General features: G+C 37.0%; 5 protein-coding genes across 7 annotated transcripts; 2 read left to right on the forward strand and 3 right to left on the reverse strand.

The window, feature by feature from the left end:
- Positions 1-52: 52 nt before the first annotated feature.
- On the reverse strand, positions 53-8512 carry LOC106712248 (mediator of RNA polymerase II transcription subunit 14). The gene is made up of 24 exons (XM_045686715.1): positions 8227-8512; positions 7921-8148; positions 7216-7420; positions 6994-7126; positions 6620-6854; positions 6277-6490; positions 5694-5911; positions 5425-5584; positions 5205-5345; positions 4863-4986; positions 4544-4686; positions 4102-4342; positions 3856-3993; positions 3485-3689; positions 3042-3201; positions 2717-2857; positions 2461-2554; positions 2228-2325; positions 1864-2095; positions 1475-1704; positions 1181-1342; positions 806-1084; positions 584-714; positions 53-435 (listed from the first exon to the last, which is right to left on the reverse strand). Exons 1-24 carry the CDS (start codon positions 8361-8363, stop codon positions 315-317), a joined length of 4170 nt encoding a protein of 1389 aa, XP_045542671.1. The 5' UTR covers positions 8364-8512; the 3' UTR covers positions 53-314.
- A 335-nt stretch (positions 8513-8847) lies between these two features.
- Positions 8848-14492, forward strand: LOC106712465 (glutamate--cysteine ligase catalytic subunit). Of its 3 annotated transcripts, none has more exons than XM_045685998.1 (12): positions 8848-8864; positions 9081-9265; positions 9368-9479; positions 10352-10535; positions 10621-10793; positions 11227-11426; positions 11700-11896; positions 12738-12909; positions 12990-13187; positions 13326-13493; positions 13580-13761; positions 13858-14492. In XM_045685998.1, the coding sequence occupies exons 2-12, from the start codon at positions 9116-9118 to the stop codon at positions 14027-14029; spliced, it is 1908 nt and encodes a 635-aa protein (XP_045541954.1). In that variant the 5' UTR covers positions 8848-8864; positions 9081-9115; the 3' UTR covers positions 14030-14492. The 3 variants fall into 3 exon arrangements, with proteins under 3 accessions (XP_045541954.1, XP_045541951.1, XP_045541950.1); XM_045685995.1 differs by lacking the exon at positions 8848-8864 and adding an exon at positions 8905-8980; XM_045685994.1 differs by lacking the exon at positions 8848-8864 and having other exon boundaries at positions 8991-9265.
- A 2138-nt stretch (positions 14493-16630) lies between these two features.
- Positions 16631-20726, reverse strand: LOC106712320 (beta-catenin-like protein 1). The gene is made up of 13 exons (XM_014504834.2): positions 20554-20726; positions 20180-20383; positions 19920-20066; positions 19565-19696; positions 19231-19390; positions 19025-19116; positions 18808-18939; positions 18582-18730; positions 18247-18422; positions 17990-18156; positions 17820-17915; positions 17136-17232; positions 16631-16756 (listed from the first exon to the last, which is right to left on the reverse strand). Exons 1-13 carry the CDS (start codon positions 20581-20583, stop codon positions 16668-16670), a joined length of 1671 nt encoding a protein of 556 aa, XP_014360320.2. The 5' UTR covers positions 20584-20726; the 3' UTR covers positions 16631-16667.
- Positions 20727-21209: 483 nt separating this feature from the next.
- Positions 21210-24935, forward strand: LOC106712247. Its single transcript, XM_014504741.2, has 8 exons — positions 21210-21284; positions 21358-21489; positions 21656-21895; positions 22045-22140; positions 22394-22515; positions 22598-22739; positions 23756-24514; positions 24637-24935. The coding sequence occupies exons 1-8, from the start codon at positions 21210-21212 to the stop codon at positions 24721-24723; spliced, it is 1653 nt and encodes a 550-aa protein (XP_014360227.2). The 3' UTR covers positions 24724-24935.
- Positions 24926-27482, reverse strand: LOC106712303 (hydroxyacid oxidase 1). The gene is made up of 9 exons (XM_014504811.2): positions 27174-27482; positions 26946-27097; positions 26754-26874; positions 26375-26509; positions 26051-26179; positions 25844-25976; positions 25396-25515; positions 25158-25269; positions 24926-25021 (listed from the first exon to the last, which is right to left on the reverse strand). The coding sequence occupies exons 1-9, from the start codon at positions 27305-27307 to the stop codon at positions 24954-24956; spliced, it is 1104 nt and encodes a 367-aa protein (XP_014360297.2). The 5' UTR covers positions 27308-27482; the 3' UTR covers positions 24926-24953.
- Between the last annotated feature and the right edge of the window lie 361 nt (positions 27483-27843).

The following is a 27843-nucleotide window of genomic DNA, read 5'->3' on the forward strand; positions in this document are numbered from 1 at the left end:
GACCGCGATCATCATCAATTACAAATATGTAAATAACATATTCGAGGCCCGTCGTAAGACCATATAAATAATTTAATTCAGGAATGCAGGGCTCATCTACAAATGACCGTACATTTATAACCTTAGTATCATTTAAAATACATCGCAGGTACTTTATGCCACTAATGGTTTCAGCAATGTCCATATCTTCCTATTTCTAACAGCACACATATAATGCAAACAGAATTAATGGTTCAAAAATGTCCAATAGGCGGTCACAGATGCATGCGTCTCGCGTGGTGCGGATGCGAGTGCGGGTGAGGGGAGTGTTGCGGCTAGGGTGGTGGCTGCGCGGTGGCGGGAGGCGCCTCCTGAGGCAGCGTGAAGTTGGTCAGCAAGTCGCGCACCGCCGGCCACAGAGTGCACTCTGAGTGCGTCTGATTGAATTCGCTGAACCTACAATAAGGGATAACATAATTATCAATAGGTAACACGATTGTATAAAAGACAACAGGAAAAGACAAAATACTTAGAATATATAAACTTAGAAAATAATATCGAATAAAGGTAATTAAAGTAAGGAGCGTAGTACGGGTGTGCTCACCGCTTGAGATGAAGGTTGACGGCGAGTAGGTGAGGCTGGGCGTCGCGCTTGTCTGCGAGCTGTGTGCTATTGTTCTGCGAGTCGTAAACCAGCGGCAGCACCAGCTGCGTGTCGCCACGTGTCAGGCAAATCTACAAGAGGAACAACGTTGATGAACGATGTTATGATCCATCTTGGCAAACTGGTGTTTATTCGTAATTTATAGTATTTAAATAAACTTACAAAGAACAATATTTTGTTTTTGGCATTGAGTACAGCGGGATGTCCGGCGGGCACGATCTGCGGCGCAGCGGGCGGGATGCGCAGCGCCCACTGCAGCTGCCAGAGCGGGGGCGCGGGCGCGGACGCAGCGAGAGCGGCAGGCGCTAGGTCGGCGCGCATCAGAGCTGCCAGCGAGGGCAACGCCACCGGCGGGGCACCGAATGCTCGCGCCCACCCGTGCAGCGCGCTCGACCGGTACGGCGGAATCGCCACGCGTGTTTCGAAAAACTTTTCCATCACCTATACCGATACAATAAAAGACTTAACGACTTGTCTATTAATTAAATTATTCGGGCTACTAAATATTAGATACTTTAAGGAACATAAATAGAATACCTGCAAGTCATCTGGAGACAGTATCTCTTTGTGTTCGGGTAGCACGGATAGCTGCAGGTGCAGCGACTGCATGTGCTGCGGATGCAGCGCCACGCGCGCCGACAATCCTGCGCTCTCGCACCGGAACGTCACACTCGTCGCCTCCATACACACCAGCGATAACTGTACAATTCAGTCATTAGAGATTCAATCAATATTCAAATAAATTATATACTTACAATCTTGTTCATCTACGCAAAAAATTTAAACAGTTTTTTTTCGTTAACATTTTTGCGAAAGTACAAGCGAACTCACAAACTCCTCTTGCTGTATAAAGCGCGGCAGCGTGCGCTTGAGGTAGACGCAGGCGAGGAAGCGCTGCAGCGGCGCAAGGGGCGGTCCGGGCGGTGCGCCGGGCGGCGGCTCGCTGGGTGTACACAGCAGCTCCAGCTTGGCCACGGTCAGTGGAGCTGCCGAGCTTCCCGCGCCTCCCCGCACTCCGCCCCCGCGGGACCCGCTCGTCGTAGATGAGCTCACTTGCGGCCCTGCAAACAAAATAATGTATTTCTATGACTAAACAGCTTTTCACCTCGAAAAAATAGGTACTTAAAGGAAAATTAGAAAATTTACATTACACCTATGGAAGCCTATTTCAAAATACAGTCTCATATAAAATTAATGTTTGTTTAAATAAATAAAAATACCTTTATGATCGATATGATGTCGCGGAGAGGGATGGTGCCCCGGCGAGGGGCGCGGCAGAGAGGGCGAGCCGAGCCAGGGTGTATACGGCGAGGTCGGGGGCGGGTGTGGGGAGGCGGCGGGCGCGAGGGGTGAAGGCGCGAGTGGGGATGCGGGTGATGCCGACACCCCCGCACCAGACCCGCCCGTGCCGCCGCCCGGAGGAGACGTCAGGTTGAATGAACCACCGCCCATCTGTAACAAATGAGGAGTTCAAACAGGTTCCTAGTGAACGTAAATAAATATTGCCTGGACGATTTTTTTACAAGAGTATCCATTAGAACCGAGTACATTAGTACAAGCGTATTACATGTAAAGCGCACTTACCTGGTGCTGTGCGGGCGAAGCGGGGTGCGGTGTGACGGGCGCCGAATGCGGCGTGTGCGGCTGCGGCGGCGTCAGCGGCGCCGGGAACCGCAGACCACCTAGACATACATTTATATGTTATATTTAAATATATAGTCTCGTGAAATAATCCATTGAATACAAATTTACTTTATAACAATTAATTAATGCAATGTTAGTACGTAGTTTTTAACCTATGCAGAATATTTATTTACCTGGAGGCATTGGAGACATGGGTGAGGGAGGATTCTCTTCCTCCGCCAACAGTCTTGCACTGATGTTGTCATCTACATATCTGGACAAGAAAGTCTGTCCAAACGAATCATTTTAGTCATTTAATACTTAAATAACAAATTGAATTTAATTTAAGCTTGAAAGTAATGTTTTAAATAAAATTAAATGATTAAATGGCATCGGTCGCTTCGCTATTTCGGCGAATTCAGGTGGCACCTTATAACATGAAAAAAATACCTTAAGACCTAGAGCAGGTGCAAACTCGTCGACAACGGTGGTGCGGTCGAACTTGGAGTAGGAGCCGTCTCTGATGGTGACCATGTTGCCGCCGCGGATGCCCACCTCCAGGGAGTACGCGCCCGCGTAGATTATGCGGATCTGACAACACAATGTTTATGTACATGGCGAAATAAAATATAACGTATTTCGATATTTTTGTACTTTAACTGTTACGAAAACACTTTTAAAACACTTTTACATCACATACATTTAAGTTAATGGAATAAATGGAACACGCTACCATTCTTTAGTTTTAATCAAACTTCAATGTTGATCTTGTTACCTTCCGCCAGGAGTGGGCGAGCAGCGTGAATGTGGGCGTGGGCATTTGCGTGCGCACGTGATGCAGGCCGAGCTGCGGCAGCGTGGGCAGCCGGCTCAACGCGAGCAGCGGCGCGTACGTCTCGCGCAGCACCACGCCGAACGACATCAAGTCCTTGTGCCTAACAAACGATAATTGTTTACTTTAAACTAGCGAACAGCAAACGGTTCAGATGTTTAAAAAGTGACTGGTTCTCACAAACAAGTTATAGTTAATGTAAACGAAACCTTATATAACATTTTTTTCTATTGATATTATTTCAATTTCGAAAAAAGAAAACTGACCTAGGATACTTATTTAGGAAAATACGGAAAATACTCATGTTATCTAATTTTATAAGTTAAATAAAAACATAGTTGAAAACATTTGTAAAACAGTGATATATAGGGTATGAATAAAGTTACCAATTGATGTAGTTGTCGAGGTGGTGGTGCAGCAGGTGGTGCGCGTTGGCGGCGGGCTGGTGTGCGGGCGTGGCCACGGTGTAGCGGTGCGCGCCCGCCGCCCACTGCAGCACGCACGTCGCACGCTGCGCAACGCCGAAGCCCAGCACTAGCGACCGGTACGTGTACGACCGGATGCAGATGCCGTGCCACAGAGTCTCGCGCTCTTCATCGTTACAACAGCAAAAAAATGTATAATCAAAACATAAATTTAGTTATTTATAGTACAATTCAGAACACAAATGTTTCAACGTTATATACAGTAAATGTGTTAATTCGATCAAAATAAATGTTTAGAATTTAATTAACATGTATTTAATATGGCTAGCTACCTTGTGCGGGTCTTAGCATGAAATCATAGAGCAAGGTGTGTAGATGCACAATTGCGGCCCAGTCTGCGAGGAACGCGTCCGCAGTGCGGCCCGCGTCAGTGCCCAGCTCGTACTGCAGGTACACGCACCGCCTCTCGCCTGATGCAACAATATTGTTTATCAAAACCTAATTTACTGATCACAATATACCAGGTAAATAAATCTCGTAGTAGCAAAAATTGAAACACAGATAACAAAAGTACGGACCTTGTTCTTTAGGATTGGGCGTCCTGATAGGCGATCCGTGGAAGACGATCTCAGCGGTCCAGACCCGAGCCTGGTTCTTGGTAGTGAGACGTATGGTGGCGGCGAGCAGGCGCATGCGCAGCGCCTCCGCGGCTCGCTCGCTCGCCCCCTCCGGCCGCGGTAACGCCACTATGCGCATGCCCAGCGCTGACCCGCTCCACTCCGGCATCACGCCGCCGTGCGTCACGCCGCGCGCCGCCAACTTATACATTATTAACACGTTGAATAAATACTTACACATCAATAGAGCTCTACATATGATTCGAAATAATGATTTTTAACAAAGTATTGTATTTAAAAATATCATGGCAGCTCGGAACATCGTAGCTTGTTTTAGGTTTAGCGGGCTTTTAAAGGGTGCAGAGGGAGACGTATCGAGTCAACAGCCAAAAACAAAATATACCTCCTGTGCGAGGTTGACGAAAGGCACGCGCTCGTCAGCAGCGGCTACGACGTGCGCGAGCTCGGGCAGGAAGTATGCGGGCTGGCGCACGCGCAATGCGCGAGTGTTCGCCGACGCCAACTTGCGCTTGCCCGCCTGCATACCTGCATTGCATATATGATTAAGTCATACACAATTACATGATAAACAAACAGAATATTTTAAAACTTTTAATGACCGACGATTAATATTCAAATTTGGAGCAGACCTTTTGGTCTTATGCCTACGTATAACTGCAAAAGAATTTCCATAATAGTATAGTTATTATAAAATATGTTACCGGGAGTATCGAGTGGTGTGAATGGTCCGTGCGTTAGCGTGAACGTATCGAGTTCGACGAGGGAGTGCAGCTTGAGGAAGGCGCGCGAGGCGGGCGACGCGTTAGCGCTGCTCGTCGCACCGCTCTAGAACAAAATACTTTTGTCAAAAGAAGAAACACTCTCGATAAAGATATAAAATGCAATGATACTGCTTTTGCTTTTAAATTCAAAGTGGTTCACATGAAAACTGATGTTTAATATGTATATTGTTTATATCAGAAAACTTTTCGTTATTACTTTATTCATTGCTTGGAATTCCTGTATTTTCATTGTGTAACTTGTGGTGGTAAATCTGTACTGACCTCGTCCTCGCATTCGTCGGGCGTGCAGCGGCGGGCACCTGCGAGGTGGAAGGCGAGCGCCACGGAACTCGCGCTGCCGCTGTTGCTGCAGTTGCTGGTCGTCGCCGTGCTGCCCGCCGCAACCTCCTTCATTTCCACTATCTAACAAACAATTAGATTCATTTAAGGAAGAAAGAAAGAAAGATATCAAATTTGTAAGCTCTTAACTACTGTAACAAACCAGTAGATAATCAGTGTGCCGGTGTAAAGTGACGTAGAGCCGATCAGTAGACAGCTTGTTCAAGGGGTGGTCCGGCCCGTGAAGGAACGGCAGATGTTCGCAAACGCTTGCTGGCAAGTGTTGCACAGTTTTCTCACATCGACGGGCCACTAGCCAATACCTGAAAAAGGGATTCTGTTAGTCCGAATTACCGCTAAACTTCGGGTCATTTTAGTGATATGATAAGGTCCCAAAACGAATATTCAATTGCAAAACATTGTAAGAGAGACCTGAGTTGCGTTAACAATGATTTAACAAGTGGGAGGTTGGCAGCGGCGAGTGCGGCCGCGAGCTCAGGCATGCGCGGCGTAGCGGGGTACGCGGGGACGCGCGCGCGCAGCCGGCCGCCGTGCGCGCCCACCGACACCAGCAGCTGCTCGGCGCGCAGGCACGGCCACACCACGCTGCACGCCAGCACGCACGGCCACCCGCTCACTGTGCACTCAACCTACACAAACGCAACACTGTAAATAAATACTGTTCTTCAGGTTCAGAGAGGGAAGGAAACAGGATAGGGTTTTGAGTATATTATAATCAATACTGTAAGTAAAAAATGTCTGGTATATTTATAATTATGGGTCTCAAAAGTCTTAGAAATCTTATTAATATTGTAAATGAGAAAGATTAGATGGCTGAATGTTTGTTTAAAGGTATCTCCAAAACAGCTAAACGGATCTCAATGAAATTTGGCATAGAGGTAGAACACAAAGGCTACTTATTACGTATTTTTTTTTATTCAGCGACGACGAAACCGCGGGCGACATTAAATAAGTTACATTGTCTTGTATGAATAAAAAAAGGTAAACATCTCACCCCTAAGTCATTGAACAGCACTTTGAGGTCATTGAGGCGTTGCCGTGAGCGCACATGAACAGTGTGGGCGAGCAGGCGCTCCATAGAGGGCGCATGCGGGGTGAGCGCGGCCGCCACGCGCTCGCCTCCCGCCAGCGCCGGCACATGCCACACGGACAGTGACTCCGCCTCCGCACCAATTATCACGCGGTATCCCAACTCGCAGCCTAGCTCCCTAAATACAATGTAACTGAGTATAATCATATAATTATATTACTTAAATAAAAATTTCCTAACAGAACTTTTGTATTTTAGAGTAATTTTGACTTTGATGCTATAGCTGATTTTTATCTGATTAATTTACCTCCAATATGATACTTGAAGCTTCTGGCCGGGTATATACTTGTCGACTTGCAAATGTTTTGCCAGGCGGTCACGACACAATCGTAATGTCTGTGTATAGAGCAATTCTAAAGACAACGAGCGGCAGAAGTAGCGCAAAGCAGTGAGAGCCCCACTCAATCCAGCTGCTGCCAGTCGCGCCTGCGCAACACCACGCAACCAAGCTAGTTGTGATGTGTGAACTAATGGTTTACCCTCTGTGAAATAAATTTTCAATTTTAAGTACTTCTGGCATCATTAAACATGGCAACCCTATTAGAAATCCTGAGATACTTTAATGTATCAAAAATTAGAATGTTAACATCATAAGAAACATCAGAAATTTAGTTAACCTACCTCCAGTCTCGTAGTCTTGGATTAAAATAGCAATATCTAATAAGCGCCAAGGCAAGTTAGGTGCATCACCCATTACTGTTAGTGACACACTAAACTCTTGACCAACAGAAAAAGTTGCTCTACCATTTTCAACCTAGAATAAAGTAAAAATATCATTCTAATATGTAAATCATGAATAAGATTAATTAATTATCTTTTGAAAATTACTTATTGGAATTATACCTTTAAATTTCTAACATCAGTTGGTAATGAGGCTGTAGTAAGACGTTGACGGACAACATGAGCTAAGGCACGTAAAGTGGAGCGTCTCTCGGCTGGAGTCAAAGATGGTGGTGGCACCAATCTCTCACGAATTACAGCTGGAAGTCGGCTATATGTACCTAATGTAAGAACTTCCACTGCTGCTGCCATATGAAATGTCGGAAGCCTAAAATATGAAAATATTCATTAAATGTACGGTAATTAAAGACTGTTGAACCTGGATAAGTGAGAGTATAAGGAACCATGTCATTTTTCTTGCTTATACAAATTCGTACATCAGGACCAGACACTGTCTCTCACATATAGAGGTGGGTCTACGTTAGTCAAGTCAAAAGTAACTTGAGCACTCTAATCACTGTGTAAAGTGTGGATTTACAACGACAGTACAACAATCACTCTCCTCACGCATAGTTTTTTGCAGTGTGAGTGCAATTCAAATCCCTTTGTGTTTGTAAAAAACTGACAATAGATGAAGCACAATCAAGCAAGTGCTCAAAGCGAGCTTGTTTGAAGCTCATTAGTTGGTCCATGCTAAAAGAGTTTTGACTCGGCTGATGCTCAGCTTGTCTAGGGTAGACCCACCAGAGGTTACTTGCCTAGTCAGATTCAATTGTATATCCATACACTCAGTGTGTGAACACATAGGCAAACTAAAATTATACTTACCTAGCATGAACTAGGGTTTCACGAGCCACCCGCGCTAACACATCAGCAGTTTCAACAAACAGTAGAGCTTGTTTGTCTAAAAAAGCCATAATATGAGCTGACCGATCCACTTTAGTTGCACTGCTCGCCCATTTTACTAGAGCGAGTAGCCTTACAAATAGTTGTCTTGTTCGGGCACTGAATTTATAAATTTCAATTTTGCGTTCAATGTCGGTTTTTCTTGGTAATCTAAAATAAATAATCATAAAACATAGTTAAAAATATAACTGCAGGAAGCATTAATATATTTGCAAAATTGTTACTTACAATTCAGCCAACACTGTGAGCTCATCGTAAGTTCTTTGTACAATAAAGTCAATCAAAAGGGCTAATGAAATAGAACCTCCGCGGGCTCCACCACCTTCAGCACCCTGGGTGCAACCTTCGATTGCTACTGGTACCATTTTGATGGATATAGTAGCTTCTGACAAAATATATGTTTCAATCACACACTAAATGTGACATTTTCTTTTATTCTTAGTTAAAATTCAAAAGCTAACCAATACTAAAACAATACAACATTTTCATGAATATAATAAAATGTCATCACTTCTGTCACTCTCTGTCAGATAATCCTCTATCTATCACTTTCACATGTCAGTGGCAATGCTGGCAACATTCACAATGTTAACTTTTAAGCTTATTTTGAAATTCAAAAGAGCCAAGATTATGTGGTAGGTGTAAATATGTTTTTTCAGTGTACGTTATGGATTTTATTTTCAGAAGATAACATAAAACAATTCCTAATTTTTTTTCTCCAAAAATATGTTATTCATTGACATTTAACAATTGGACATTGGCTTATGTCAAAGTGACTTTTGTTGTGACAGTTGATTGTTGTCATAAAATCTTTAACTTCAATAATCATAACTTCATTTCAGTAGTATTCATGGGTTTGTGTTGAAGTATGTTGAAAAACCTGATTAATATTGTTTAACTTGTGTATCAATGATTTGCACTTTTTACCCATGAAATCAAAATTATTGTGAAATACATTTTGAGACTTTAACATCTTATTCGTGTTAGTTTAATATTTTTGTATTGGTGTTAGTAGATGAACATTTTTTCTATATTTCCAAGGAAAAATTTAGTTTTTAGTAACATCAAAAGTTTGCTTAAAGCTAGGACGTGCTTTCAACGAATTCAAGTTGTAAATATGGGTTTGCTGACTGAAGGTAGCCCTCTTTCATGGGAAGAAACAAAGGCGTTGGCAGAACACGTGCGTCAACACGGAATAGAACAATTTATTAACTTATACAGTAAACTGCGAGAACGGACTGGAGATGTTTTAAAATGGGGAGATGAGGTTAGTTTCCCAAAGACTAGATGCCATTGATCAAAAATGATTTGTAATGTGTTTTTCCTTAAATTGTTACATTGAAATGTAACATTAATATTGAATTTATAGGTTGAATACATAATAGTAAAATTTGATGATGAAAATGAACGTGCTACTGTCAGTTTGAGAGCTGATGATCTGTTACCAAAACTGCAAGAAAAGGAGCATGCAGATCCACAGAGTAATTATTTTACATAATTTTTATTTACTCATAAGTATTCATTCAATTTTTATGCAAATTCTTTTAAGTGCTATTGGTATATTGTATATAATTATGGTACTTGCACTATTTTATTGCAACTAGTGAAGACATTGCAATTAAATATTTTATCAAACTAACAACACACTATATAACTCATATTTTCTAAATCTTGTACATTTTAAATGATATTGTGTAATAATATTTGTATCTATAACAAAGTTTATTGTTTAATTTTAAATTCAAGTATAATCTCGAGTAAATCATGACTCTAATAAAAGCCAGAGCCAGCAGGTTCTTGCAGATCAATAGAATTTTTTTTATAACTTTTTTAACTAGAAATCCCCCTATAAATATACCCCTATACATTCATATATGGATTTATTCATGCCCATAATATAATCATCCAATATATATAAAGTAACACTTACTCAAAGTCTATGGATTATAATTATATTACATTAGATAAGAAATTAGGTAGGTACTATAATTACTTATATTTTGCTATGTGATATTTTCTATCATCTTATCCAATCTTTATTATTTTCTATCATCTTATCCAATATTTATGTCAATCAAAGACCATATATCCAATCAGTCAAAGACTGGAGTAACTGATCTTTGTCTATAAAACTGAAAAATATATGTCTTTTAATGATTTACTGCTGTATATTGTGTCTGTGATAAATATTATGTAATAGACAAAAGAAAAATAAAAGTCATTTGTTGCCAGTTTAGTAGGAGGAAATCTCATGTTGCCTGTTGCCTAAACAATTACTCATTTGTCTTTTGTTTGATATGATTTACTTAACCATATTTGAGAAACAAACATTAATATGAAGTTCTCATTTTAGATGTTAAATCATTATGGCGTCCTGAGTATGGAGCATACATGATCGAAGGCACTCCGGGAAAACCTTATGGTGGCTTATTAGCTCATTTTAATATTGTAGAAGCAAATATGCAATATCGTAGAGCTGAAGCCAGTACACTGTTAAATAATGGAGAAGTGATAATGAGTATCACAAATTTCCCAAGGTTCTAGATTAAATCATTTTTTATTGATAAATTGTAAATTTAATAATAGCTTATTTTAAACTACATAATAATATGTTTATTTTAGATTAGGTTGCCCAAACTTTACAAGTCCACCATTTACCCCCAACCCAAAGACTGGAGTAACTCTATCCCATTACTTCCCTGATGAAGCAATTTTTCCGGGACATCCTCGTTTTAAAACATTAACATCGAATATAAGAGAGCGAAGAGGGGAAAAAGTAGCTATTAACATACCAAGTAAGTAAATTTTAAAAATATTACAGCTGGAACATCCATCACATCTTGCATTACAGGGGCAATAAATGTGCATATTATCATTCCACATTGAGACCCCCTACAGTAAAAGCTTAAAGCTACTGTGAAATAACTTAGCTATCACTAACATATTGAAATACTGCTGTTTTTGCTTATAATTTCATGCAGTTTTTTGACTACAGTGTCACGGATACGAACAAAAAATTCACCTAGGTGACTAAAAATACTACATAGATGCAAAATGTCATGTCTAAAAGATGCAAGTCATTGACCCAATAACATCTACATTAGAAAAAAGTTATGAATTTTTTTTTACCTTAAATAAAATGCAACATTATAATATTATCTGTATCTTTAAATGTTATAAATAAAATTATTACAGTGTAAATATGTAACAATATTTTTTTATTTTAAGTTTTTAAGGATTTAAATACTAAAATACCAGTGGACAACTCTCATGTCCTGGAGCCAGGGATAGCTTTACCGGACTGTGTGTACATGGATGCCATGGGCTTCGGCATGGGCTGCTGCTGCCTGCAGCTCACATTCCAGGCTTGCTGCATCACTGAAGCACGGACATTGTATGATCAGCTTGCACCGCTATGTCCTATCATGGTAAAGTATGAATGCTTGTATTAAAAATAACAACACTGTATTCTGAAATAGTTTATTATCAATGATTTGGGCAATGCAACTTGGTCCCCTAACCTTATATGAGTGGGATAAGGACAGGGAGATGATGAGTATACTATTTGGTTTTCTAATATGGTTAGGCAAAAGATGCTAGAGATAAGGGTCAAAGGACAAACAGAAATCCATAATTTCTGAACGCTTTATTTGTATCATGGTTCAATAAAAATATAATTTATGAGGCTGTGTTCAATTTAGTTGGCACTGTCCGCGGCATCTCCGATATACCGCGGCTTCCTGACCGACGTCGACTGCCGCTGGAACGTAATCTCGGCCTCAGTGGACTGTCGCACGCGCGAGGAGCGCGGCATTGAACCACTCAAGACCAATAAGTTCCGCATACAGAAGTCCAGATACGATTCCATTGATTCGTATCTATCACCGGATCATGAAAAGTAAACCTCAATTTTAAATTAATATTTATTTTATATATTTATATTTGTACTACAATTATTTTTTAATTAATATATAAACCTACGTTACTTCGTAATATACAAAACAAAGAGCGGGAATAAATAGATTCAAAACCGGAGTAGGATAATATGTATATCTGATCTCTTGTTCTTGTGTAACAAACGAGACAACCTATAACAATTAATGTTACGTCTCAGTTTATTTGAGAAATACTTTACGTCCCTTTAGATTTCAATGCAAAATCCGTGACCAACATTCGACTAAAACTGCCTAGTCATTGAGATAATTTGCTCAACATTTTGTAAGATATAAAAAACGAGTGTTTTTTGTAACGATTATACGACGATGACGTAAGTTAGTGATGACGCTACGTTTGTACTATGAATAAATAACATACACAATCATAGTGACTTATCAGAAACTACAGTTCAAATGAAATCATGTTCTGTTATCTTTGTATAAGTAGCGTGAAGTTACAGTCACGGAAGAGGGATGGAAGATTTATGTGATATAATTATATCATTGATATAAATATGTATTTTTATGCAGTGATACAGCAACAAAGCGATAGCATCTATTCTATAATATGGTGTGTCGTCTAAGTTCAATGAAAGATGTTTAATTTTTTTTTTAAATAACATGTTTATTCGCCTAATTCAGTCTACAACCTGCATGGTTAAAGCGATGGCTGATTTCTATCCTTCCAGAACGAAGGTAGTTGGTTCATCGTTTATTGTAGCAAACATTTCGAATAGTAAAAACTCCCATTTAAGCGCACGTATAAAAGTGATTAAAGTTGTTATAAGAAACGTAATGTTTCAGATATAACGACATTCCGATAGTGCACGACGCTGCGATATACCGGCGGCTGCGCGAGGGTGGCATCGACCACCCGCTGGCTCTGCACGTCGCACACCTCTTCATCCGCGACACCGTCTCTCTCTTCTCGGAGAAGATTAATCAGGATGACAAGAATGACACCGATCATTTTGAAGTATGGAAACCTATGCCTACAACTTATAGTAAATAAATTCATCGAAAATATACCAGTTATATTAATACGTGTGTATACAGAACATCCAGTCGACGAACTGGCAGACGATGCGTTTCAAGCCGCCGCCGCCCAACTCGTCTATCGGGTGGCGCGTGGAGTTCCGACCGTGCGAGGCGCAGCTCACCGACTTCGAGAACGCCGCCTACGTCTGCTTCGTGGTGCTGCTCACGCGCGTCATACTCTCCTACAGACTCAACTTTGTCATGCCCATCAGCAAGGTACCTTACAATACCAGTTAAGGGTCATTAATGTAACTAAATGACAAAAAAAATGAACAACGTCGCGAAGCGTATTGGAAAATGATTATTTGACGTAGGTATTCGAATTACGAAATATTTGATAGTATTGTGATGCAGGTGGACGAGAACATGCAGCGCGCACAGCGACGCGGCGCCTGCCTGTCGGAGCGGTTCTGGTGGCGCCGCGACGTGGGCGCGCCCGCAGCGCCCGGCCTCACGCCGCACGCGCCCGACGCCAGCGACCAGTACGCTGAGATGTCTATTGACGAAATCGTCAATGGCAAGGTATTAACGCCACTTGTCGATATGTTTTTAATGACCTGTTTACACTTTTTAGCTTCTATTTTTATGAAAAATCTATGTGTGAGCAGGAGGGCATATTCCCCGGGCTGATCCCGCTGATCGAGTCGTACCTGTCGGGCATGGACGTGGACGCGGACACGCACTGCTCCGTGCAGCAGTACCTCAAGCTGATCCAGCGACGTGCACACGGCGACATCGCCACTATGGCCGCTTGGATGCGCCACTTCGTCACCTCGCACCCGCAATACAAGTACTTACATCACAACATCTCATATTGATTCCCTATATCTTACTTCATCATTTCTCAATATTTAAATTTATAATAATAAAACTTATAATTTTACAGTAAAGACTCAGTAGTGTCAGAGAAGATAAATTACGACCTCCTGAAGACAGCGCACGGCATCCAGACGGGCAAGATCCCCGCGCCCTCGCTGCTAGGCACCAGCAACGTCTCCAAGACCAACGAAGACATTCCTAAGGCGTTCAGCAAAATGATGAGCAAGGACTGCCCCTAGCCGGCGCTCTAGTGCCTCCCACTGCAGTGCAATCAACAAGTACTTGTTACAACATACTAGTGCACGATAACATGACGCCTGTCCTATGACGTCACTACAGGGTTATGTACGCTGTACAAAAAAGTTAAGTAATGTTACCTCAGATGAACGAAAAACGTGTAAATGTGAATTTACAGAAGGCTAAAATATCAAATACTTGTTTTATGTTTTTAAACGATTTTGGTGCCATAAGTTGCCCGTCAGATACTAGTTGCTTTTTAACTCTTGAAATAATGCATTAATGCTCGATAAACAAAGAGTTAAATGATGAAAGTTTTTACATCGTATTCCACATGGGTCTCATGTTATTGTGCACACGTAGCATTTATCGTTGCCTTTTATAGTTTATACCTGACAATTATATAAGTAGTTCCGATGTTCAGCTTGAAGCGGTTAAAACGTAGAGTATACTTAGAAAAATAAACACTAGTGTGGAGAGTTACGTGCACACAACCCATGTTTACACAGTGTTAGTTGTATTCTCACTTTGTGACTATATTAGACACCATTAAGAGGTCTGTAATAAATTTACAGATTAACCATTTATTATAAAAAAAATTATAACTGTGATTAATTTGTTATAACTATTCTTAGAACATTCAGGTTATTTCATGCTTATTTCTTTATCTTTATCAAAGAAGGGTGTATTAACCTTTTAATGGTTTAGCAGAGTATGAGAAATTTTAATTAAAAATTACCATTAATTTTTAAATGCTTACACATTGAACATGGTCCTAGTGTGAGTTAGTTCAAAATATTAGCTAAGAGAGAATGAGACAGTGAATGAACTAACCTATTTGTAATTTATAGCAAATTTTTAATTTTATTATATTTTGACAAATTAAATGTAATGCTCGTATAACGATTTCAAGCATTTTCAAAATGTGGCAAAATAATACATGTCATGGTAAAAACAATAAAAACAAGAACATTAATACCATTGAAATTACTCAAGAATAAACATGATGTTACAATCTCATAACTACGTTTTGGAACATGATGTTACAAACAGTTGATTAACTACTGGATAAAATAAATAAGTCACAGTGTTCGTAATATAGAATTTGAGTGTTTTTAGTAAACAAAAATCAACTTCGTATGTATGGATTAACTTTTCCTAATTTTGTAAAAAAAATTACTTTCTTTTGTCATTCCATTCGTCCTTTCGTTGACGAAATACGGCAATAGGCGCCTACACATAGACTTATTTAATTTAATTTACATCTCTAATATATCAATGTTATTCTCATATAAATCCATTGTAATTAATTTTCTTTTCTTTTTATATCTCATGTTTTAGCGGAATAAGTTAATTTCAGTTCTACGTACTTGTTAAAAAATTAGTAAATTCTCGTCACCACACAAAACACTTATCATACTCACAGTATAACTACTCTTACATACATTTCTATCAGCCGTCATATCTGAGTTCACTGCCTTCTTACGTTATATACGAACTTACATTATTTTTATATCCTCTTAATACAATATAAAACTTCATTATATAAATACAGAATAAACATAACTTTATTGAATTGCTGGAGAAAGAAATAGTGAGAGATGTTTTAAAGAACTGCGGCAGTATTAATATTCAAAACATTCACAAATAGTTCCTATATAATAAGAGAAAGTTATAGACAGGTATGGATAAATTGTCAAGTGAATAATAGGGTTGTGAAATATTAAGAACAGTGTAAATATCAAAATTAATAAGTTTTGAGTCTATCGAAATGCGTGCTTGTTTCATTTTCAAGTATCAAATTACAATGTTTTGTATGTTCATATAGAAGGTTAACACGTTCCGTGCTCCTATGATTTTTGTGATGTCTGCTCGTATACCTCGTACCTTTTTCATATCGTCTGCACTCGCTAAGCAATTTTCCGATACTGAACGTGTTAAATAAAACAAAATTTTCTTTTCAACTTTATATTTACGGTTTGTGTATAGTTTGATTGTCATTTGCTTATTTGTTTTTGTAGTTATAGGACTGTACGTGAGACGTACCACATACAAATTGAGTTTGACGTGTGCCTTTGATACTGAATACACTTTTTTATTGATGTTATTCTATGAATGTATTCTTATGAATGTTTTGTACATTCTATTACCTGGTGGGTTACCACTGTCAAAAGACGGGCATAAAAATTTATTGTCATAATTCTCGTTCTCAATAAGACAGTGTTTAGATCTCACTGCCGGTCGATTCCGTCGGTTAGAGAAACATTGAAGACCGAGGATAGACATTTTGACAATACAAGTTGTCTGTTATTGATGTTTCAACTTAACAGCAATATTTTCAGTTTTTTTTTAAGTTTAACGAATTTGTAGAAAATTTGAACAAATCAATTTCTTGATATTATTGTGAGGGCACAAAATGTTTGAAAATGTATTTTACAAAAATAGTGATTGTGAACAAGAGGTTCAACAGTTTTATGTTTTATTTTATATTATGAAATAAGATCGTTTTTATTTTATATTATTTTGTTCTGTTACCAGTAATTATTATTTTAGTCAATAGTTTTGAAATTAAATAAAAGGGTTTCATGTTAAAATAATTGTTTTATTTTTTGTCAATTTCCTTACAGGTATGTTACAACTTTAGAATTTGTCGACTAATTGCAATATATGCTGTTGTTCTTGCTGACGCCATTCTTCACTACCGGCGTCACCAAGATTGCCCGCATATTCTGTTCAAAAAAAAAAAACAATATGCTGAATTCTGCAAATTTGAACATTGAAAAAAACAAACATTGAAAAACAGACAATCTAACCATTCTCTGATAAAAAACGTAAACTTTTCTGTCGTTTTGTGATACTTTATGAATAACTAGCTGTCGCCCGCGTCTTTGTCCACGCTGAATTAAAAAATAACTTAGCCTGTGTTCTTCCAACCTATGTTCTACATCTGTGGCAAATTTAATTAAGATCCGTTAAACCTATCTTGAGATACAACCTAACAAACATCCATCCATCCAACCATAAATCCAGACTTTCGTATTTATAGAAGTAAGATAAGAAACAAGCTCTGGTTTTATATGTTAATTAATAAAATCCACGAATACATACCTCTCATGACGTGTCGTATAATCTTCAGAGATCCGCCGCGTAACGAGAGCACGTGTTGCACGCGCTGCTTTATTGTGGATGGTCCCGCGGTGCACACCTTACAATGTAAAAATTAATACAATTCATACAAAGTATTGTCGAATTTTAAAAGCTATAAACAGACTAAATTTAAGCACTGAAACTTTCTAAAATAAATCCATAGACAATAAATGACATTGTCAGCCAGTAAGATTTGTACATATAATTTCTCACTGTCATTAAATTCGACTATACTCCTTGATATATCTCGGATATAAAACATTACATGACGTACTCAGATAGTTAACTTTGTGTTACAACTCTCATTGTTTGAATAACTGAGATGATTATTTATATTTAGTATCAATGTTTCAGCACTCGAAACTAGCAGTTCTATGATAGACATGTTATATTTATGCGTAAAGCGGTTTTCAAGTATATAACGCAACTAGTTGTAGCCCACGACTCCATCCGCCTGGGATTAGAAAAAAATCTTAAATGGTACCCTTAGACTAAGTACTTCAAGACTAAGTTCTACGTCAATGACAAATTTCAGCGAGATCGGTTGAACCATTCTGTAGATACTTTCTAATAAACATTCCATCAATACATTCAAACATTCGCATTTATAATATTAGTAAGATTAGTATCACAGACGTAACTTACTTCTAAAATAATTCTATCAATGAGTTGTAAAGTAAAGAGGCCGCCGGACAATCTCTTCAAATACTGCGCGTCATCGTCACTGTCGTCATTGTTTAGCTACAACACAAAATAAATAATTATTAATACAATTTACACACCTGAAAAACAAACTATAAAAAACTTAAAAATACCTCCATTTCTTTTTCCGTCCTGTCCACCTTGTCCATATACTTAAAGTGTAATTCAAGTAGTCTGTCAACTTTTTCCAAATCGTTTTCAGTGAACTTTGCCAAAAGCCGTTGTCTTTGGCTGCCTTGACAGTTGCGTAACATCGAAGCTATTATAGAAACTACATGTTCTGTAAATAATAACATGTATTCACTATTCAATAAATAACTTTAATCACTAAATTATTTTGAATAAAAACTACAATAATCTTAAACTTTACCTTCATGTTGATCAACAGTTAGCAATCTTTTTCTTTTCGGAGTTTTCATAAACAATGGGAATACAGTCCTAAGACCTAAAATATCTACAAACTTATTGCAGTTGTCCTTCCCATCCGGTCCGGCCAGTGCATGGTCTAACACTTTTAATGAACCATTCCGAGACATTTTCTTTTCTCTGCAATAACACATTTAGAAATTGAATTTTTTGATGCTTCTATTGTAATTAAGTTAACATAAATTATTTTTAGATCTAGGATGACGATCGCTATTTTGCCAAATTTATTTTATTTCTATATTTTATGTTGTGAAAAAGGAATTATTTGTTATACTTTACCTTAACATAAGATTCATAAGTTGCAATCCCTCGCCGCGTAGGAAACGATCTCTATTAGAAGATTCCATCAGAGCACAGCATAGTGCATCAAACATGTTCTCCATTGCTTCTTGTTCTTCCGCACCACTTGGATCATGTCTTTTATAAAACTATAAGCATAAAAACAGTGCGTCAACACATTTTTTGATTTCAAAACAGATTTAAATAACGTAAATTTATATATTACCGCCAACTGCTGCAACAGTACATCAATTCCATCTAATTCTCCCAACAATTTCCTATTTTCTGGAGTATTTTGGAGCAGTATTGATAAAATTTCTGTGGCATATAATTTGTTTCCATCAAATGGTACTTTTAACTGAAAAAAATAAACCTAGTGTTAAAAAATCTACTGCTAATAAACTTTTTGATAATATAATACAAAATATGTAAAAATGTATTACTTTTAGTCTTTTAAGTATCCACTGTATAAATCCTTGTTTAGCAACTTCATGACACAATTCTGGACGAAATTCAGTAATGTTTTCAATTATACCTGTAAAAAAATATTAACAAGAAAAACATCAGTTTAATAGGAACATTTTTCTATTACTCTTCTGGCTAAGGTGCCAACTACAGTATGGAGTACTATATTTTACTATCTTTATACCCAATGTGTTGTGTACAGCATCCCGTTCGTCTGGCACCTGTTCATCAAGCCGTGCGAGGTTGTGCAGCAACAAAGCAGGAGCATCTGCTTCAGCTAAGGCTTTGATCAACTCTTCAGCACCCTCTTCACTTTCATGCAGAATGTCTACATCAGTCAATTCCTATAAAAGTAAAACTTGTGTAAACATCCTTGAAATATTAAATAGTCCACAGGACCACTTCATATTTATAATGTAAAATTTCCTTTAAAAAATGGTTATTCATAGCTTTTTGTAATTAATTCGTAAATATATTTAGATAAAAAAAATCATTATTTAATTTTATAGAGTACACACCTGTAGTAGGTTTACAACTTTGGTTGAGATATCAGTGTTGTCATGTGACAGCAATTCCAAAAGGGAATTAATGCATTTTAATTCTACCAATAGAGGATATTCATCAGGGACTGTAGCAACAGCACTCAGGTCCTGAAAGTTTCAAAACACAAGTCTTGAAGCTTATACTAGAAAATAATAATTTGTATGAATTCTTATCAAGGTATACAAACTCGATGTCAATTTTCGTTTGTTAGTAATTAAATTGATTTCCAATATTAATTTTGATTATTGAAGAAAATTATAATATGTCACTTAGGAATAAATAATTGTCATTCCATGAACATTTATTAATTCTGTTTATTTGTGTGATTACTTGCAAAGCTTCATGTAAATCAATTTCACTCTCCATGAACTTTTCAGGTTGATCGGGAAACTTGATTCTCATTTCTCTGTTTTTAAGAGCTTTCTTTTCGAAATTTAAAACTAATTTTTTTACAGCGGTATCATCAAGCACTTCACCCTGCAAATAAAAGTACATATAATATTTTACAAAAATTTCTGACAAAAACTTGTATGAATAATACAAATAAGCTATAAATTGTATATAGGGTGTTATAATTACAAAATAGATACCTCAGTTGTCTCAGTTTCCACAAATCTAAGGATATCTTCCCTTTCTTTATCTGTAATCATTGGCTCTTTGGGCAATGTTTGGCCCTTAAGTTGAGATATTCTTTCATTTTTTAAAGCCATACGTCGCGCTTTTGATGGTTTGGATGTTTCATCTTCGGAACCATCACTATCTTCCTCATTTGGTCGTTTTGGAGTTGGAGTTGGCTGTAAAACAAATACATACCATTGAACACATAGACAACTATTGAATTTATTTTATCAATCTGTGTAATCTTAAGAAAGATTGTACAAAGTTTAATTAGCGTCATTTATTTAACTGAATAAGAGGACCTTTTTAAATCGAAACCTAAGTGAATAAATTAAGTTAATATAACCTTAAAAGAAAGTAATTCGACGACGTCCATGACTTTTTTTAATTTGTATGTTATTGTTCAGATTAGAGTTAAATTGACTTGTTTATCATCAGAATTAACAAAATTATAATCGAAAAACAAAATTCTAGCACGATTGTTTACAATTGTAGTCGGTAAACAAAGAGCATATATAAGTAAACTTATAACTTGCTAATTGCTAATGTCAAAGAGCAAGTCAATAAGTCAATTAAAAGCTAAATCATAGACAAACTGCCAATGCTGTTTCAGTAAACAGCGCGGTAAAATTTAAAAGCCCAATATTGTAAAAGACCGATGAAGACATACTAAAATGCGATAATATTCTTAATAGAAGAATAACAAAATAATTAAAAAAAAATTAGGGGCCCGTATTTTATCAAAGTAGGCCGGTGAATATGCTTCCACCTTGGCATTATGACTAATAAAACAGTTAGGTATATAAAATTAAACATAAACACTAACTTAATTGAAAGTTGAAAGTGATGTGAAGACTAGGCGGTATGGTCGAAAGACTATAGCCTGCGCCATGGGCTAAAAAAAGTTATTTATCAGTAAGACAGATCAGTCAAAAATTGCGCCAAATGAATTTTGCATATATACTTTACAATTTAATTTAATTAAAAGTTGGATTCTTAGTAATGCCGCATGATCGTACTTATTGTAATATGCTATTAAAATGTCTGAATAAAGATGCAAGTTCATCCGTACAGCCCGTGAGTTACCAAAGAAGCTATTTCAAATCATTTGGATAAATAGTTATTATTTACTACAACATCTCTTTTACAGGATCTTGCAGCATCTTTGGAGCATGTCACAAAAAATGATATTTATCGAATCTTAGAACTTATTCACTTATCGAATGACAATCAGATACAAATTAAATTGATATCTATTTTAACAATTTATATGATGTCAAATGTAATATTTTTCCCTTATTTTTAGTTTAGCTGTAAAAAATTTCATAGGCATTCTTTTTTTACTAAACGATTGCGTCTTGTTTTAATTCGATAGTTCCTTGTAGATCTTAGGATTTAGGTTTTATTAGTAACGAGATAATTTCCCTTTATCTTAATAATTATTTCAGGGCCCTGACCGAGAACTAATAATCAAATTTAACCCCTTATACGATAAAATGTGTGAGATACTAACAAAGGGTCACCAAAAAAAGTCTAATATAACTTTAAACTTCCTCGCGGGCCTTCTGCACACGGAGGACGACGCCGCGAGTACTAGAGCCCGCGCACAAGTTCTCTATGCACAGAATATGATCCGAGCTAGCGGATGTCTGATGGCCATGGCTAATCTCTTCATTAATGGTTTACTGGTAACATGCGCTTAGGAAATTCTCTTTTAGTCTACAACTATTTTTTCCCTGAGATCATACGACCGAAACCTTCACAAAAGCATCTCATGTAACACTTTTTCTAAAAAATGTGTTCAAAACATTTTTGTGATTGTTTCGATTGTTTGTAGCACCAGGATACGTGGCAAGCGCTTTGTCGATGCCTCGCTGATTCGTGTTCTGATTCAGAAAGTAATCAGAACTACTGCTCACATCTTATTCCCGTGGTAAGTGCCCCATTCATTAATTTGCCTGTCTGAAATATTGTGTATGTATTTGTTTAGGGTAAAGTTTCAGATGGTTAATACAAGGATAAATAGAGATCTTGTCTCGTCACTGACGCGGATCGGTACAATAGTGTAAATGCATAGTTTGTACAGTATATAGCAAGAGCCTAACAGATGAAGTACCGTATTCAAGACAGAATATTTTCCATTATTTACCAATATTATGAGTCATTTTTTTCTTTATGGTGTCCAGTGCGTGCGTCGCTGTCGTCCGGGGAACGAGCACGTGTTCCAAGTAGTGCAAAGTTTGCTGAGTAACAACGAACGGAACACCCAATTGTTCTACAAGAGTGGCGGCTGTCGTATGTTCAACAGGCATGCATTACAAATGTTGTAGTATCAAATAATTGCCTAAAGAAAATCATTAAAATTAAAATAAACATGCTTTGTTTTCTAGGGAATATTTGAAATACGACCGATGTTTGCAACTTTTAAACACTGTCGTATCAAATCCGGACGTTAGAGACAAAATTTTAAATGATACCGATATAATTGGTGATTTGAAAGATTTAAAACAAATGTACGGATCTACCTCTCAAGTGGGTACTTAATTTGCATTCCATATTGTAAATAATCTAATATCAAAGACAAAGTAAACGCTTTTTATATTGTAAGTTGGCAAACGAGTAAGCGACCATCTGGATTCACCGAAATAGCGAAGTGAGCGCTGCTCATAGACATCCGCAATTGCAGACGTGTTGGTTACCTTTAATCGACGGAGGAGGGAGACATAGAAAGAGAATATTTCCCCTTCCTATGTGTCCCATCTTCCGTCAAAACCAACTTCCCCTTCCTAAAGAAAAGGGTTGGAAGAAAAGAGGACTAAAATTAGGCCCTCGGCATGCACATTCATCAGATGAAACGCGGAATTGTTTCTACTTGACACCTGTTTTCTGTGTAGTCGTGGTATTGCACCAGGCGAGCCGATCTATTAATACAACAGATGTCGTTTTTGCCGACATTTACAACTGTTACCCTCCACCATTGTTCCTTTTTCGATGTAATAATAATCGTTTGTAAGAAATATACAGTTAGGTGGATGTATCGTACATTTTCTCTTCACAGGTGGGTCAATGGGTGTCCATAATTTTTTACACATTAAATTTGAAAGGACATGGTAAGAATATTTCAAGGTCATAATTTCTATGATATTATTGAATTACTCATAATTAATACACTGAACTAAAGACTGATCCACATGACGATGCGGAAGATACGAAACGAGTGACACCTTACCCTCTTGTTAGTAGGGAAACATGTATTATTAAAGAAATAGTTATTAGTTTCAGATTACGTAAAAGAAGTGAAAGATAACAAACACTTGTTAAATAAAGAGGAAACAAATACACGTATGATAGATGACAACGTACTGCATGTACCAATTGTTAACAGTTTCAAATCTAATCAAATGGAGGATACTTCAGAGTTATTGAAAAATATTATGACTGAAGTTTTAAATTTCAAACAAAAGCAAAATATAAATCCCAATGTAATAAATACATCACAATCACATATTTCGAATAAAAGATGTAAAAATGCTTATAATTTTGTCGAGAATACGAAAGATTCTATTAGTATACAGAAACCAACAAACAAAACCGATATTTCTTCACTTTCGTTTCTATTGAATAATAATTCAGTTAAAAGTTCTACAAATATTAACTTCAAAGACGAAGAAAATGATTATGATAAAAGTATTTGTTCTAATAAAAAAATAATTTTAAAAAAGAGTCATTGTTGCAAGGAAGAAAAGAAAAACACGCAGAAGAATATTATAGATTTTAAGCCAAAATATGCCTCGACGCCTAAACAAACTAAAACGAACAAATCAAAAAATTTCACACCAAGACCTATACATAAAACGTACAAGAAACAATATAAAAACTTATCCATTGATTCTAAATTAAAAATTAACACTAAAAGTAATAAAGACGAAAGTGTTCAAAGGAGATTTGGAGCCAGTAGGATATTGGATGTTATAAACGAGACTTGTACGACAATAATGAAGAGTGTTACAAATGTGTTCAGATCTAAGAAAAGAGAGGACAGCCTTAATCAAAGTGAAAACTCCAATAGTGAGAGACAGTCTCAGTATGCGAACAGCTTCACCAATTATATGAGGCAGAGAGACGCCATGTTAGAGCAGAACAGCACAAACAGTTACTTGAACGATTTAATGGAAGAAGCACAATACGAATGTAATACTTGCAATGATACATTATCACTCAAACGAAAGTTTTCAAACGATGACTTCCTCAAAGAAACCGTTAATAAACTTAAATTGGGAATTAATCTTTACGGATGTAATTTCAAGGTAATTATTGTTATTCCAAAAATAAATACGAGACTTGTAATAAAAATAAGAAATAATTATTTTTATACACAGTTATAATTTAATAAATTCTAATTATACAAATTGAAATTGTTCATTTACAGAAAATATCGAATACGTTTTGGCGGGAAGAAAATTACATGACACCTACTGTTCTCTACAATTTGTATCGTAAACTAATTCTAAAGTAGTTTATCGTGGAAAGGAACGAACATTTTCAAGTTTTCCAGAATACCCGACAGTGTAAAGTCGGTATAATTTAATTAAAGTTTGTTAAAACTGAAATAAATTGATATGATTAGACTGTGTGTTTTCATGTAACATTAAACAGGTTATTCATTTTATAATGTTATTTTTAATAGCTATATAATTTTTGGAATAAGAATTCACATGGATTGTTAACGATTTTTATTCAGACGGTTTATAGTTTACTGTATGCGGACTCGTGAACCACCATATCTTTTGTAATGTCGGCGACCGACGATGTACCTGAAAAACAAACAAGAAAATAAAAGAAACTTAATTTTGCTTTACACGTGTGTTGTCAGCTTTTATGTGTGAAAGATGATAGAGTTTGAACGCGAATAGAAAAGAGATATGGTTTAAAAACAATTCTTCAGTATACCTGCGATATTGAAAGTGTACTCCAGTTCAGTTCTGAATATTTTGAGCATACGTTCAACACCAGCTTGTCCGCCCAGCGCTAGACCCCATAGAGCCGGACGACCTACGAACACCTACAAAATAATGTACACGCTAGTTGAAATACTCTTACTCCTCCTAAAATTAAAGCTTTAAATATTTTACAATTGTAAGTTTTTTGTTTAATAATAACTAACAAGTTTATTAGTTAAGGAATTTACCGCTTTGGCGCCAAGAGTCAATGCTTTAAAGACATCCGTGCCGGTAGAGACTCCGCCGTCCATATACACCTCCACATTATAATGCTTAACGGCTTCGACTACTTCAGGTAGTGCTTCGATCTGTAACATATAAAACATAATTACAATTATTTCCGTTATAGAAATATTGGAAGAATAAATTCGACTTATAGAACAATAATTTGCATATCACTTCGACAATCTATATATATAAAAGAAAGTCGTGTTAGTTACACCATTTATAACTCAAGAACGGCTGAATCGATTTGACAGAAAATTGGTGGGCATGTAGCTTAGAACCAGGAATAGGACATAGGATAATTTTTACCCAGTTTTTTCTTTATTCTGCGCGGACGGAGTCGCGGGTAAAAGCTAGTTTATTATGGTTTGGAGTTTTCAAAATTATTTCTGTTATATTATTGATACTTACCGATGCGGGAACGCCATCCAACTGCCTAGCGCCGTGATTTGAAACTAAGATGGCAGAGCATCCTGCTTTCACAGCTTTAACGGCATCATCTCCACGGAGGATACCCTTCGCTATTATTGGTAAATTGGTTATGCTATAAAATAGTTTACCTTAAGAAGATGGTCTTATGTTTTTAACGTATAAATTCAAATTATCATCGTATCTTACCTTCTTAACCATTTAACTTCATCCCATGTCAACGATTTGTCGAAAAGATTATTAACATAAGTATTTAAACCACTCCCTTCACCCGAAGAGTGTATTTTAGTTGAAAGGAAGCCCTCGAAATTTGAAAGCCTGAAAATTAGAACAAAATTATCCCTGGTTTTGTTTTTAATACTTAATAACAGATGGCGTTCTTAATATTGGATTTACAGTGCTTGAATGTTTAATATTAGTTAACTAATATTATTTTACATAGAGAGAACAAATGGAAATTAATAACTACTGGTGCATTTTGTAAGTATATAAGGAAAGTTCGTAAACATGTACCTAAGATGCTGGGGCAAACTGAAGTTGTTGTGGACGTCAGCTCTTCTTAAGCCGAAAACTGGAGTGTCAACTGTTAATGCTATTGCCTTGTAACCTGCCCTCTCGGCTCTCAAAACTAAATTCCTTGTAACTTCCCTGAAAGAAAATTTTTAGATTATAAATAAACATGTCATATTAACATCTTTATATCTCAATATCTCTCTGAAGGTATCTCCGGAGCTGCTATACGGATCTTGTTGAAATTTGGCACAGATGTGGAACAGTCTGGAAGAACACATAGGTTACTTATAAAGTTTTTTTTTAATTTCGCGCGTACGGAGTCGCGGGAGAAAGCTACTTATTTATAAATCTTGAAATGAATAAACACATAAATACATACCTGTCATTGTAAATATAAAGCTGAAACCACTTTACAGCGCGTGGAGCAGCCTTAGCTACTTCTTCAATAGAACTTGTAGCGAGAGTGCTTAGTGTAAAGATCACACCTTCCTTTTCGGCGGCTGGAATTCCACAGATACGTAGTTACGTATTTGACTTATAAAACTTATAATTACCAATTTTTGTATTTTACCTTTGGCATTTGCTATTTCACCATCAGGGTGAGCCATCCTCTGCATAGCCGTCGGTGATATACCCACCGGCATAGAGACTTCATTTCCCAATACTGTTGTTCGCAGGTTACAATCAGTCAATCCCATTAGACACTTTGGACGAATTCGCAATCTGTTTGATTTTATGTAACGGATTTAATATTACTTTAAAATTCGTAAATTGTACGGATAATTTTCGGAAAACTTACCTCTGAAAAGCGCGTTTATTTTCTTGCAACGTCTGTTCGTCCGTTGCCCCGCTCTTGTAGTAGTCTCGGGCAGCTTTTGGTAACACGGAAGCAGCGGCTTCTTCCAATTCCTTTATACTTATATATTTCTCCATTTTATTTGACAAGAGCAGTGATCTTCGCCCAATGAATGTAAGAAAATGACTACGAACATTACGAATTCCTGATAACAAGTCTTGTTAATGATTTATCAATACATACGCTTAGGTCACAAAGGTTATAATGTTGTTTTGGATAACCATTATTTTGCATTGTCTGCTGGATTAATGGTTACGCAATTAAAAACTTCGATTTTGAATCTTTCTACATATACAGGATAATCACGAAAAGTAGGGGTAACGAAGAATATTAACTGTTTTAAAACAAAACTAGGACATCTACTGTTATTGCTATCTATAAGCCTACTAGTTCAAATGATTTCACTTTGTTTGAATTTACTAATCACGTCTTCTCCTTGGCTTGACTTATAATTACGGAAGGTCGGTCACATCCAAATAAGCTCATAAACCTTTCAGCTCTTTTATAGTTATTCAATCGCAAGTTGTTACATTTTAACTAATTACGTTTATCTGTTTTCTAGAACTATCGTGTTGTTTGTTGGTTGTGTTTTACGCAGTAAAAAAGCAGTATT

Source organism: Papilio machaon, chromosome 3, assembly GCF_912999745.1.
Source record: "Papilio machaon chromosome 3, ilPapMach1.1, whole genome shotgun sequence".
Classification (NCBI taxonomy): Eukaryota; Metazoa; Arthropoda; class Insecta; order Lepidoptera; family Papilionidae; genus Papilio; species Papilio machaon.